The sequence below is a fragment of the Rattus rattus genome, chromosome 1 (genome assembly GCF_011064425.1).
Source record: "Rattus rattus isolate New Zealand chromosome 1, Rrattus_CSIRO_v1, whole genome shotgun sequence".
In the NCBI taxonomy this organism is placed as follows: domain Eukaryota; kingdom Metazoa; phylum Chordata; class Mammalia; order Rodentia; family Muridae; genus Rattus; species Rattus rattus.
In genome coordinates this window covers 131,492,323-131,506,219 of record NC_046154.1, presented here as the reverse complement: position 1 = coordinate 131,506,219, position 13,897 = coordinate 131,492,323, and the positions used below count along the sequence as shown (strand labels likewise).

The following is a 13,897-nucleotide window of genomic DNA, read 5'->3' as shown; positions in this document are numbered from 1 at the left end:
GAACAGAAAATGATGTCAAGGGTTAAAAGTTGGTAACTCTCCTAATGATGGAGAGGAGACATGGACTCTACTGAAGAAATCACCAGATTGGTTCTGCAACTTAGATCCGATTCCAGACGCTTTGAGAGTTTTTTTCCCTTTCTTTTGACAATATAACATAATTTTCCCTGTTCCCAGTAAACCTTACCCGTGCAACTAATATATGCACATATGTTTGCACACACAATCATGTCATTTACATATGACTTAGACAGCTAAGCCTGTGGTTCTCAACCTGTGGGTCAGGACCCCATTTGGGGTCCTCCTATCAGATATCCTGCCAGTCAGACGTTTACATTCATAACAGTAGGTTACAGAGTAGCAATGGAATGAGTTTATGCTTGTGGATCATCGCAGCAGGAGGAACTCTATTAAAAGGTTTGAGTCCTCTTAATATTGAGTCCAGGCCATGTTTAGGAGAATTCTGAACCATACTGGCTGCATTTGTTGAGTAGGGTAAACTACTTACATTAGATCAGTCCCAAGGTAACTTCCCAGTGAGGGGCGAGCTGGTGACCTTGGGCCTTCTACAGCACTGTTTTCTGAGTCACTAATGAGAGAGAGAATCGACCACTGCAGGGACCCAATAACCCCCATGGTTCAGGATACTGCTCCCTCTTCATAGAACTTAACAGTATCTTAATCAGAGAGTGAAGACTAACCTTTGACTACTGATAACGTTAATCTTACAGGCTTTACAAAGGAACACCTGAACCTGGACGGGAGGAGAGCTGAGGTTGGTTTTCTGTTCCAGGCATAGCTGGAGGGAACTTTTGGTGAGCTGTGCAAAGGATATTCTGGAAGAAAAAGATTCTGCAGGGAGGGAAGTAAGTAAAGCAGAGAGAGTGGGAATTTTAATGGCAAAGGGAGGGAAGGCTATACCCACCCAGTGCCATTAGCCCTTAAATTTATTTTTCTTTCATACATCTGGACCAGAGTTTTCCTTCTCTCCACTCTTCCCTGTACCCCTCTCCCCTATCTTCTTCTCTCCCTCAGATCCTCTCCTTCTGTTTCCCTTCAGAAAAGTTCAGGCCTCCCATTGATGTCAACTGAACATGGCATATCAAATCAAGATGGAGCATGTACCTTCATATCAAGGTGGGATGAGGCAACCTAGGCGGAGGAAAATGTCCCAAGTGCAGGCAAAAACACTCAGAGACACCCCTACTGTTAGGAGTCCCACAAGAATGCCAAGATACATAACCATAACCATAACCATAACGTATGTATGCAGAGCACCAAACCCAGACCCATGCAGGCTCTGATTGTTCCCTCAGTCTCTGTGAGCCTCTGTGAGCCCTGCTTAGTTGATTCTGTAGACCACGTTCTCCTCATAATCAAAAGAGGGGGGCTAAAGGGGCAGAGAGATCGGAGAAAGCTCTGTGACTGGCTTTCAGACAAGGAAGGAACAAGAGATGAAGCCAGTGAAGACAAGAAATGGTATCTTCTCCATGGCTTCCAGAAGACAGGAGCCGGATCCTGAGTCCTGTGGCGTGCTTTTTTTTTTTGTTTTGTTTTTGTTTTTTTCAGACTTCTGATGCCCAGCACTGGGAGATGATCCCCGGTTGCTGCAGGACACACACCCCTGCTACTGTTACAGAATGAACAAAATGAACACTTTACAGATTATACTTACTTGTCCTCTGTCTTCTGTTATCCACTGGTTTTTTAGTACAGAGGCTCAGTAGCTGGCACTCACAAACACAGGAAATGTCTTTGTAAATTTATTTGCTCTAGAGGAGCCAACAGTAAGGGCAGGGGGAGGTGGATCATCACAACAGCCAACGCCAATCAAAGTCTGTGTTAGCTATTCTCTCTCTCAAGTGTTTCTTGAGTATCTCCATTTCCAGACAAGCAAGATGGAGAACAAAGGTGACCCAGCCCCTAACTCACTGAAAAGTCTTGACAGCACCTATGTGTCCCAAACAACTGAGGAGTGGACTGTGTTGCTAATATTTGGTGAAAAGTCCTGTTTATATTTTTCATGCCATTTGTAAAAACAAACAAACAGAAAGGATTCATAACTGGAAGATGTGTAAGGAGGTTGCTGGTTTGTTCAAGTAATGACTAGGAAGTTGCTTGAGTGAGCGACAGTTCCATAATTTTGGGTAAGTATGGATAAATGCCACTGTCCCTCAAAAGAAAGAAACAGGCTCAAAGTAGGCGCTCCTGCTGCTGGAAACTGGACCTGCTAACAGGCTGGCCATAACTCTCCCCATTCAATCAAGAGTTTGTGTGATTAATTTCTCTTTTTAATCAAGTAAATGCCTAGAAGTGATACAGACTAGAAACATAATAAAGCAATACTGAAAAGTGCAAATACTTCAAAAGGGGGCACACCCACATGCATGAATCCCTTTATACTGGCAAAAATAATAATTTTTCTTAGTATGGAGGTTTCAACCTTGCTATAACCTCCAAGAAAATAAGCTAAGCTTCATAATCTTTGGAATTATATTGCCTTGTAGACATTTCATATTGCAACATTAGATATATAATGAATTATTAAAGAATTAGGAGATAGTATTGTAGAAGGGGCATAACTTAATATAGTACCCATTAAAATATTTTAATGCAATTGGGTATTACATTAGAATGAGTAGAAATAAATTTTATAAGCATTAGGTAGTGTGTTTTTCTGTGATCTGAGGCCACTCTTATGCTGTGACTCTCTTCCTTGGAGCTGACAGTATTAGTGTTTAATTCCAAACCTGGGTTAGAAAGAGTGGGGACAGAGTGTGCCGGTTGGCTGAGCTGCCCCACACGCTGGTGCAGTAAGGAGAGAACCAGTGAAGTGACAGATGACAGGTGGGGAAGCCGAGGGCTAGAGGGCAGCCAGTTTCTGAGGCTTGGTAGTCCAGAGAGGACACCTTCCTTATTTTTTTAAGAAAAGCCCTGCCCCATTCTGAAAGGCTCTGTGTGCTCTCCACTGCCACCTGCTGTTGATTGGGGGGAAGTCTTCACAGTGGTCAGTTGGAAAGTTTCAGCTTAAGGTAACTTCATGTAGAAAAAATAATATGAAAGTTTATCTATTCTAACAGTGCTGACAACACGTGATAAAAATTTTAAACTGTTGCCATCTTGGTGGCATTCTGGTGGCACCCTCTGGCTTTATTCTGCACTCTCACGCTCACTAAAACGGGTCACCACTTTTCTACAAACTTCTGCATACAGTACTTACGTATAACCCATTCAGATCTCACCACATACTTCAAATCTGCATCAGGTTACACACAATACCTACTACAGTGTAAGTGAAATGTAAATAGTTGTTAGACTGTGTTCTTTAGGAAACAAGAAAGAGGGAAAGTGTTTCCACTTACATGTGTTCAGTTTGGACACACAGAAATAAATTTTGACACATAGCTATATCTTTGGATCTCCGATTTTGGAGGGCTGACTGTATTTATTTGAAGGTCGGAGAGGTGTGCTGGTTTCAGGCAGCATGAAAAATATCTGAGAAAGCTAAAGGAGAGATTGGTTGAGTTCAACGGTGTTACTTCACAGACAGCTGGAATCATTATTTGGTTGATGAAGCATAACATCATGATGGGGGCAGGAAGCTACGACAGGGGGCTGAGGACCGTTCTGAAGCACATCCCCCCCTAAAAAAAACCCATCTCCTGATAACCCATTCTGTATGAATTTATCAATGGATAGAGCCATTGAGAAGTCAGGACTTGCATGATCCAGTCACCTCTCATGATTTTTTTTTTTCATTTTTATTGGATTTTTTATCTACACTTCAACTATTATTCCCCTTCCCAGTTTCCCCTCCAGAAAACCTCTATCCCATCTCCCAATCCCTGATGCCATGAGGGTGCTCCCCCACTCACCCACCCACTCTCTGCCCTGGCATCGAGCCTTCACAGGACCAAGGGCCTCTCCTCCCGTTGATATCCAACAAGGCCATCCTCTGCTACACATGCAGCTGGAGCCACGGGTCTCTCCATGCCAACTCTTAGGTTGGTGGTTTAGTCCTTGGGAGCTCTGGGAGGTCTGGTTGGTTGATATTCTTGTTCTTCCTATGGGGTTGCAAACCCCCTCAGCTACCTCAGTCCTAGGGATCTTATATCCTTTCAACCTCATCTTCTTCCCAAACCTGAGACTGTCCTGTGTTCCTCTGTGTGATAAACGAGGGTAACACATGAGCGTTCTTACTACCGGGATCTAGAAACAGAAGGCAGAGTGCAGGACCACACAGGAAAGCACCCATGGGCAGGCATGAGGGATTCACAGCTTTATTGGGCATTTCTAAGGAAAAGGCAATGCATGGCAGGGTGATGGGTTTAGGACAGCATAATCTGAGTAATTTCAGGGTTCTAAGCCACCCAGTGATTCCTCTTGTTTCCTGGCAGAGGACTGAAGTGTGGCTCAGGATGAATTAGTCTGTATAAAATACCCCAGGCATGCATCTACCTAACCCTTCTAGGAGGACCGGAATCTCCCAACAAGAAAGATAAGGAGTGGAAACATAGTATAACAAAAACTAAAAACCAAAAAATGGTATTTGTATTCTATTCAAATTACTTGTGCTACTTATACGGGTCATCATATAAATTCTGTTCTAGAGAACTCGAACTAATACACTAGGCAAGGTCTTCTTCCATTGACCTGTCTCCACCCTAACTCCTGTTGAATAGTAATATAAATTCTTATTATATTACTCTATGGGACATCCCATGTACTGAGTGAAACAGACTACATCTATTAAAGATGTAGCAATTTTCCTGGTAAGTGAAAAACCTCTCATTTGAACTCTAAGCTGTTCCTGACAGACCTGGCAAATGTTCTTTAAGGTGCTCTGCTTCTTGTCTCTGTTCTGTGATGCAGACTTTCCCTTAGATGATGCTGATCAATATTAACATACAGGACACGGACAAAAGCTTCCTGTTTGAAAGCACTGAGGGAAAACTCATGGAGACCTGTGTGGCCCCCAGTCTGAATTTCTCCAGTGGCAGAAGCCTGTTTATACAAGGATTTTAGGCGATTGCCCACAAGGATACAAAGTACACAGCGGTTTAAAGAGCCCTCTAGGATTCGTTTCATTGTGGAGTGGCAGGAGTGAAGATACAGCCAGGGCTGCTAGAAACTGGGTGAAACTGTTAAAGGTACTACAGAAAACAAACAAACAAACAAACAAACAAAAAAGAAAACATACCAAGGGAAAACCATGCACTCTAGGGGAGCACAGGACTTAAAAAAAAGTAGGTGTCTTAGTCAGGGTTTCTATTGCTGCAATGAAACACCATGACTAAGAAGCGAGCTGGGGAGAAAAGGGTTTATTCAGCTTACACTTCCACACTGCTGTTCATCACCAAAGGAAGTCAGGACTAGAATTCACACAGGGCAGGAAACTGGAGGCAGGAGCTGACGCAGAAGCCATGGAAGGGTGCTGCTTACTGGATTGCTTCTCCTGGCTTGCTCAGCTTGCTTTCTTATAGAACCCAGGACCACGAGCCAAGGGACAGCACCAGTCGTAGACTACGGGTTGGGTCCCCCCACCTTGATCACTAATTGAGAAAGGCCTTGCAGCCAGATCTCATGGAGGCATTTCCTCAAGGGAGGCTCCTTTCTCTGTGATAACTCCAGCTTGTGTCAAGTTGACACGCAAACCCAGCCGGTACATCAGAGGCACTGAGAAATGGCTGCCATCCTTTGGCAAACAGGAACACAGGTGTGACAAGGTATTAAGAAAAAAAACCTAATTAAACACCTCACAGTATTTTCCCTTTTCATCCTCAGCAAGTGCAGCGCCGGATCCTGACTTCTGAAATGTATTTAAAGCATTTACCCTGGTAGTAACTATTTACTGAGGGAAGAAGGTTGAATTGCTTCTATGTAGGTGGTTTTGAAACTCCATCCTGCTTCATTTATTCACCTCTGTCGTTTTTATAAAGACATCCCTGTTCTGAGGCCCTTCGGACACTTAACCTTTCCTCCTTCCCTGTTCTGTTCAGTCATCCACAAAACGAAAGGTCCAGCTTGGGCAGTGGCTGGACACCCTGCCCCGAGGGCGCTGCACTCCTGAATGCTACCTCTTCTGGCAGACACAGATCAAACAGGAAATAGCAATGTAAAATATTTTATTATCTATTTTCAATTCACAGATATATACAGTATGTACACAGCACTGCGTTTGCATGGTTGCACAGCATCATTGTGGGAAGCAGACCTGTGGCGGGGTGTGGCAGTCAGCAGCACCAGGGCTCTCAAGTCCATGACACGCCATGAAAAGGCATACTTAAGAGTGTGCTGAGGGGAAATAGAGAAAGATCGACTACATGGTTCAGGATTCACTGTAAATATGTCTTGAATCCATTTATTTTCCTTAGTAGAAAATAAGCTACTGCCTCATGAAGTCGAAGTTTGCTTTCAATAAAGTGGTCAACATAAGATGATATATTTATGGTTTATTATTTGTAATATTTAGTCATAATTGAAAAGCAACACTTTGGAGAAGTACTCTTAAAATATCAAAGTGCGTAAAAAAATCCTATATTGTGAAAAATATCACCCAGTTTAACAAATGTAATGACATCAGGAACCAGGTACATAAAAGGACTGGATGCTTTGTCTAGTGGGGACGGACCTACCTACTGACAGACAGGGTGAGCTATTAGAGTCATCAGTAACACAAACCAAATTAAATCTGAAAATACCTTTTAAAATTTATTTAACCATGAATATTAATAAAACGTGAAAATACTGAACAGAACAGTAGTTTTGAGCCTAGAAAAATAGATTTAAACTGTGAGGAAAAGCAGGCAGGTCCTGTTCTGAAACGACAATGCTGGGGTTAGTTTGCCATCAAGGCCTGGGAGAGCATGGAAAGTGGGATTGGGAGGGGTTGGCTTGTTTTGTTTTGTTTGTTTGTTCGCCTCCTGGTCAGCGTTAATGCATTATTTAAAAATTAAATACAACAAATAATGGGGAAATAGCATTTCTACTATATCTTATATTTTACAAGCTATAAAAATAAATCTTTCTGTAGATAAAAAAAGGAAGAATAATATGTATTACGAGTTTTACAAAAGATAGCCTGACGTCACGGCTTGGCCACGTTATACTGAGTCCTCAGGTTTTGCATCACAGATTAGATCAGAAATCTTTCATCCACTAGTGTTTTGGTTGCTAAATTCTTTTGTCCTACTGTATTTCGGATAAATCGAAAAATCTAGAAAAGCAAAACATTTAAGAAGAAAATTAAATATGCAAATCAATTTAAAGTATCTAAACTAAACTAGCTAATTTTCCCAACCACTTCATATCATGAATGAGATACTTTAATTACTAGATATATTTATTTTAAAAATATACATATTAAGAAATGTTTTTATGAATTATATACATACTTCTCATGCTTGCAAGAATATACTTTTAAATACTTAAGGAATTTAACTCTTGAAACTATGGAAAGATCAAAAACATCTCCTTGGTAAGGGCAGAATTTGCTATGATTCTAAATCCAGGAATAATACATCATGTAGAAACTCATTTATCCTTCGTGAGAGAGGGTGTTTGGTGCTACCAATAACGGCATTTCCAGCACAGCTGCCATTTCTTGAAATGGTCCCCACAGTGAGGCTGTGTGCAATTGAGTACAGCCCTGAACCACATGCCCAGTGTTTGCTCCTTGTGTGTGAATGGGACTTAGGAAAATTCGTGCTCACTTTTGGTATGTGGGAGACTGGTGGTATGTAAGTATCTTCCTAGGCGTTAAAGCCACTTTCCTTCCACTGGATCCTAGAACATTTATCATCCCCAGGGGCAGAGTGCGGTGTGGTCTGTTGAATGGTTCTTCTTTCCTTTGGTGGTGTTAATCATAATCTAAACATTCACCAAGCCTACTCAAAGTGGATGCTCTCACATTCTGTTGAGAAAATACTTACCCTCACTTCTAACATGGCTGCTTTAGGAGAAACCAGAATATGCTGTTACTCACCTCTTGCTGCAGGTAGGTGAGGAAGGATGCTAAAACAAAGTTCTGGCAAGCCAAGTCCACGACACAGAAGAACAACAGATCAAAGATAAGGAGAGTGGCCTCGTTCCCATAATACAGCACACTGCTGAAAGAATGACTTTCATCTAGGAAAACCATGGAAGATGTGTCAGTCAGTGACAGAAAAGGTCCGTGCTACCCCAGCCACAGCAGATTAAACATGAGGTACATCATGGCTCACACTAAAGTAAAGGGTGCTTCAGACTGCCAGTCTAAAGTGCTAGTCAGAGCACGCAGAAAAACCCACAAGCAGGAGTTTCAACATCAAAGCAAATGTTGATAATTGCTACAGAGTGCGTATGCTACAAACACCTTTAAGGAGCAGTTACTGAATCCTCGTCCTCTGCTTATAGAGCTAACAGCTAAACTAATCTTAGAGATAGTGTCTAAGAAAAGAATAAAAGGTAAGAATCTAAGTCATAGCATGAGCATTAGGGAATTCCTGTGTCAGTTCCCTACAGTTTGGTCCTCTGTCTCAACACACAATTCTGTCCTTTTGGGGATTTGAACACCTTCTTAAAAGACCTGATAAGTGCTGTAGATCCCGTCACCATGGAAAGTAAACAAGAACAAAATCCGAATGTCCGCCTCCTCTCCCTCCCCAGAGCTGCCCTGCTATATTCCTTAATGACACCTCTTCCTGTCTCGTGACCTTCATACTGGATCAGTTCACACACTTCAGAATCCATCTGACTAGGCTGGCCTAATTAAGTCCCCACCGTTTCTATATGAAATCATAAAGATCAATGGAAGAATGACTGCAAGCACCCCGCCTCCCCCAAACAGGCCGCAGGCTCAGCAAGGACACGAGGGTCACCATTGTAGAAGATGCTCTTCTCCATGGGCTCCATGAACTCCATCCCGAGGATCCTTTCGAGAAGCAACTTGTCTTTTATGAAGTAATCCATTTCCTTATGAACCTAGTTTGCAAAGACAGTCATGTAAAAAACTGTAGTGAAGTCAGTGCTTCCTAATTAATGAAAAATTAGAAGTACAAAAGCTGAGAACGAATAACATACAAAGAAAAACTTGTATAAAACGAATCACTATGCTAGAATTTAAACTAATAAATATTAATTTTTAAATATTAAAAATATTTTAGAAATATTTTAAATCTTGAATTCTAAATTTAAGACTGAAAATCTTTAAGATTTTAGTTTAATTTAAAATTAAGATCTGAAAATTGATTTATAAGATGCTTTTTAAAAATACAATCATAGTGTAAGGATTTCAATGTGAAATAACATTTTGGCGACATACATTCTAGTATAGTATAAAATTCTACAATAGAATTTTATGGGACATATATAAGGGAGTCATAATTTGCTAATGGGCACATTAAAATCACATTTTTCTTTTAGATAATCTAACTTTATGTTTAAACCCCAAGTTGTTAGTGGCTGCAAATGCTTTTTTAAAAACTATTATTCCTATGTGTTAGGATGACAGAAAACAAAAGGACGGGTTCACTGACACGGCTGAGTGAAGATATAACTGAATTCTTATTTAACTTTCCAAAGCCAGCAGACCACCCTGGCTACAGATAGACAGACAGGCAGACAGACAGACACATACGTGGTCAATGAAAGAGCCGAGGAACTTATTCATTGCGTGGTATGCCTTTATACTTTGTTCCAAGGTACTCCCTGATGAGCTCAGCAGCCTGGCAGGGCCATTTCTCTAATATGCAGGAGAGAAACGTGTAAGCACAGCGCGCCTGATGCGGGACTTAAATGACCTAAGGATGGTGAAATACGCGTGAGCGATACTTTACAGACCCTTGTTAATGTCTCGTGGATTCTGTCATAGTGCTGTCTCATCTGACTGGAAACGGCAATCTGAAACGTCTGCCCATCCGTGTTGGGCACCAAACCTCTTTGACTGCACAAATTTTCCTAAAAAAAAAAAAATTTAAGGGTTTAAATTAAGATAGAAATGATTGCAAAAGGCCTTTTAAAAAAAGAAAGTTCTTCAGCTTGTTCACGTTACAAGATTTATTAATCTAATGGAATCTTGCTGATACTGGACTTGAGACGAACACTAGTGTTTCTCACTGTGGTCACAGTTTCCCACAGATCTGTGGTCACAGTCACTTCACTCTCATTCCAGCTTCCCCGTCGTCGCTGTGTCACCTCCTGTACTCTGCTCTAAACCACTGAGCTCACTGTATAGTTTGTATCTTAGTTTTCACAGCGATAACCTTACCTTCTTTAACGTTTGTAAGACTGAACAGTGGAAGTATGGATACCTTCTCACAGATTATACACGACGAACACGAACTCACTGTGTTGCACTAGCTCACTGCCTAGCCAGTTCCCACTCATGGCTCACGGCCCTTCAGATTCTGCCTCCGTGACTCCTTCTCAGAACTTACTACTCTCTCTCGCCTGATCCCAGCCAGCGAGCAGGACAGCCTTTGGTTTCCACAAACGTAAAGGAAGATATATATGAGATTCTCTATGTTGAATAAAAATTTAAATTAACAAAGTATAGGAAATTGTGGAGAATGAAGAATGTATAAACTATGAAAAGGAACCAAGAAAAAATCAGCTATAAATTTCAATATCTGGACTGAATATATTAAAGCACATCATTTCCAGTTCTTTTCTAAGTCACAAACATACACAGAACAACAACAACAATGACAACACTTGGAAATACACTTTTTTTTTGTTAAACATCATATCCTGAGCAATTTTCCATACATACATACATAGTCTATAAACCATTTAGGGAGGTAGAAAGGATGACTTTTATTTATATATAAAAAGTGGCATCATAGGAAAATCACCCAGGCACAGTCTGACATCTCTGCTCAGTTGGATTTGATGACCCCCAGTCTTCGTAGCTTCCATCTGGTCGGTAGCCAACAATGCCGGGAATCCTTTGGGCCTTGAGCTCCTTCACTTCGAGGGTCTCCTTCTGCTCAGGCTTCACCATCCCTGGGGCACACGCGGAGAGCTGGAGTGCTGGGGACACAGCACCCACTGGCTTGCTAGTACTTGATCATGTGTGGAGTAGTGATTCTCGTTGACTTTCAGTTGCTCCCTAGTCCTGCTAGGCATTTTCCAAGACATTTATGCCTGCATCCTCCTCCTTGTCCCCTTCAAAGTCATTGCCACTGAAATTGTCCTCATTGTCTGACATGAGGACAGTGGACTCCCATCTTTAATATAAAATAGTTAAGCACTAACTTCAGAGGTTTAATTGTAAAGATAAACCAACTTACATAATCATCTCAAACGTTTGCATGCTTTCTTCCTGTGGAAAAATCTAGACTCTAAGAATTTTCCTTGTGTTAAAATCCACATAAGCAGTCTAAGACTAGAGAGTCCCAAGAATCTCTTGACGTATAGTACTCAAAACATTTTCCAGTTGTAAAAACTTTCCTGATAACACCTGTTTTATGGTTCGCATTTTATTAACCATTAGCTTCACAAAAGTATGGCAAGTTGAAGAGAGAACACCATGGTTTTAGATATCAATATCGCTGACATATTAGTTATATGCACTTTACCCTAATTTGCTGTCTTGTAATTGTGACTGACACATATGTCCTATGATAGTAAACTAAACTGAGTTACTACTCACTTCCTGAGGCTTTCTAAAGGGTACACTTTTGATGGCACTCCTCAGTTGTCATCTTTGTTCCCAGGGGCTTCCGGCTTAAATCATTACAGGTAACCTTTCAACCCACAGTCGCTTCTAAGAGCTGAGGGAGGGTTTAGCTCCTAAATTCTCCAAGTCACAGATATGGGCTCAGTGAACCCCCAAGGCTTTCTTCTTAGCACCCCTTGTTCTTTTTTGGGGTGTCCTTGCTCGGGTCTCAGTATCATCAACCTTTAGCCAATCTTTGTTTCATTTATCTCCCCAGGTTTCTTTTATTTGGGGTATTTTACTGCAGACTTCAGATCCTGTCATTTCACTTGTGAGTCTCTAATAAGGACTTAATAAAACAACCGCCACTGTCATTTTTATAACTAACACAATCACTTAATACAACAGCGAATGATTACGTCAGACTTTCTCGGTATCTTAAGCTTCACTGCCCTGTTTCCTTGTGTCCCTCAAGCAGCATCTCCTGTCCCCCACCATCAGCCCTCCTCTCCTTTTACGCCGTTGGTTTGTTACAGACAGTCAGCCGTGTGCTCTGTGGCGCGCTGCACACTGGATGTGCTAAGGACTTCTATCAGCTCTGCCTCGGTTGCTCCTCTGGACTCTGTTCTTCCCATAAAACTGTGGTTAGACCAGAGATTTGATTGTCTTCACGCTCAGTCTTCCCAGCACAGCAGGAAGTGCAGTGTCGGCTTGCTTCATTTTTAACTGACTGAAAGGAGTCTCTGTGTCCCGATCCTGTGAGCCTGACCCTTCGCTAGAGCTGCCATTGACACGCTCTTGTTTAAGAACCACTGATGACTGCAGCCTGTCCTTCCATCCATTAGTCACAGTGCACTGGTGCTCTCCTAACTCAAACATCCCCCCTCTCGCCCTGCAGAGGAGGAAGACCGTTTCTGTGCACTTGATTACTCTGAGATCCATGCACATGGAGACTGCAGACAAACCCAGGCTCCATTCGTACTCGGTCATTACTTGGCAGCCCTGTGACTTTCAAAAGTCATTCGTGAGGACTACATTCTTACCGCCTCTCGCTTAAGGTTCATATTCATGTCCTCCATGTTGGTGTCTGCATGGCCGTGGACTGACCTGCCGTGAATGTAATATCCAAAACATCTGTGGGACAGCAGGAACACTGACACCTGCAGAGAGCGGAAAAAGAGGCGATCAGGGGCTCCTCCATAAAACGGCCAAGTAAGCTTTTGTTAAAATTGTTACCCTTTACCCAAAATAACAATTAGCAAGGAAACAATGTTGTTTATTGTGTATAAAGTTAGTGGAAAGAAGACTAGAGCTGTTTTCTAAGAATGTATGAAAAACCCTCAGGGGCTGCAGGATGAATGAATCACTAATTAATTATTCATAATTAAGAACTGCAGATAAAGAAGAAAAAAGGTAAGGCAAGAGTATTAACTTGTGGAAGAATATATCTATTCTTCAAATTAATAGCTGGTTGAAAATTAGATTACCAATCCGATCATCACAAGCCAACTTATTAAACTGCTGTAGAGCTGCTTGGTGAGATGTACGGGCACATTTTAATGCTTCTCTACACATACCTGTCTTTCCAAAGTGGAAAGTGACAGTCGCAAGATAATCTTAGAGAGTACTCACGTTACTCATGGAGCACAGGTCAACGAACTGCCGGATTTTGTCTTCTATGAATCTCTCATAAAAGGCAGCAAAGAAAACAGCCTGAAACAGCAAGGCATAGTCACGCATGCTGCCTCCTTCGGGAAGTCCACCGTCCTTAATAATCGCAGTGGACTATTTTAAGAAAACAGAAGTTCCAACCAAGAACACAGTGGCCTCTAAAGGTTCCCCTGGGATAAAATCCCATTTATCTGTTCTGAGTCTATCCCCTAAGGCGGTGAGATTGGAATTATGTCAAGAGTTCCTGAGTGACCATTTTGAAAAGTGCCATATTTGGAGCCCTCCCCACCACTCTCCAATCCTAACCTCTACTCTTCTTTGTTAACTACCTCACATCGCTGTCAGATATCTTCATAGCACTTGTCATAGTCTAGTTAGCCCTTGTAAGTGTTAGGGCTTCACACAGATTCAACAGTGTCTATTACATAAGGCGTGCTTAACCTAAGGATGGATTAGAGACTCCATAGCATCTCATTTATAGTATATCCCTAAAACCAAACCACCACCTGCCACCACCACACACTCTCTCTCTCTCTCTCTCTCTCTCTCTCTCTCTCTCTCTCTCTCTCTCTCTCCCTCTCTCTCTCT

The 13,897-nt window shown here is 41.9% G+C and overlaps 1 protein-coding gene across 1 annotated transcript in view; it reads right to left on the bottom strand.

Moving 5' to 3' along the window:
- Nucleotides 1-6,685: 6,685 nt before the first annotated feature.
- The window catches only part of Tmem67 (transmembrane protein 67), a 54,044-nt gene continuing 46,832 nt past the window's right edge, over nt 6,686-13,897 (bottom strand). Inside the window, exons 22-28 of the mRNA XM_032905782.1 lie at nt 13,271-13,351; nt 12,682-12,798; nt 9,820-9,936; nt 9,617-9,721; nt 8,859-8,961; nt 7,985-8,127; nt 6,686-7,216 (exon numbers count right to left, since the gene is read on the bottom strand). Of these exons, the coding sequence (XP_032761673.1) occupies nt 7,136-7,216; nt 7,985-8,127; nt 8,859-8,961; nt 9,617-9,721; nt 9,820-9,936; nt 12,682-12,798; nt 13,271-13,351 (747 nt within the window). The 3' untranslated portion in view covers nt 6,686-7,135. The remainder of the gene's footprint in view (nt 7,217-7,984; nt 8,128-8,858; nt 8,962-9,616; nt 9,722-9,819; nt 9,937-12,681; nt 12,799-13,270; nt 13,352-13,897) is intronic.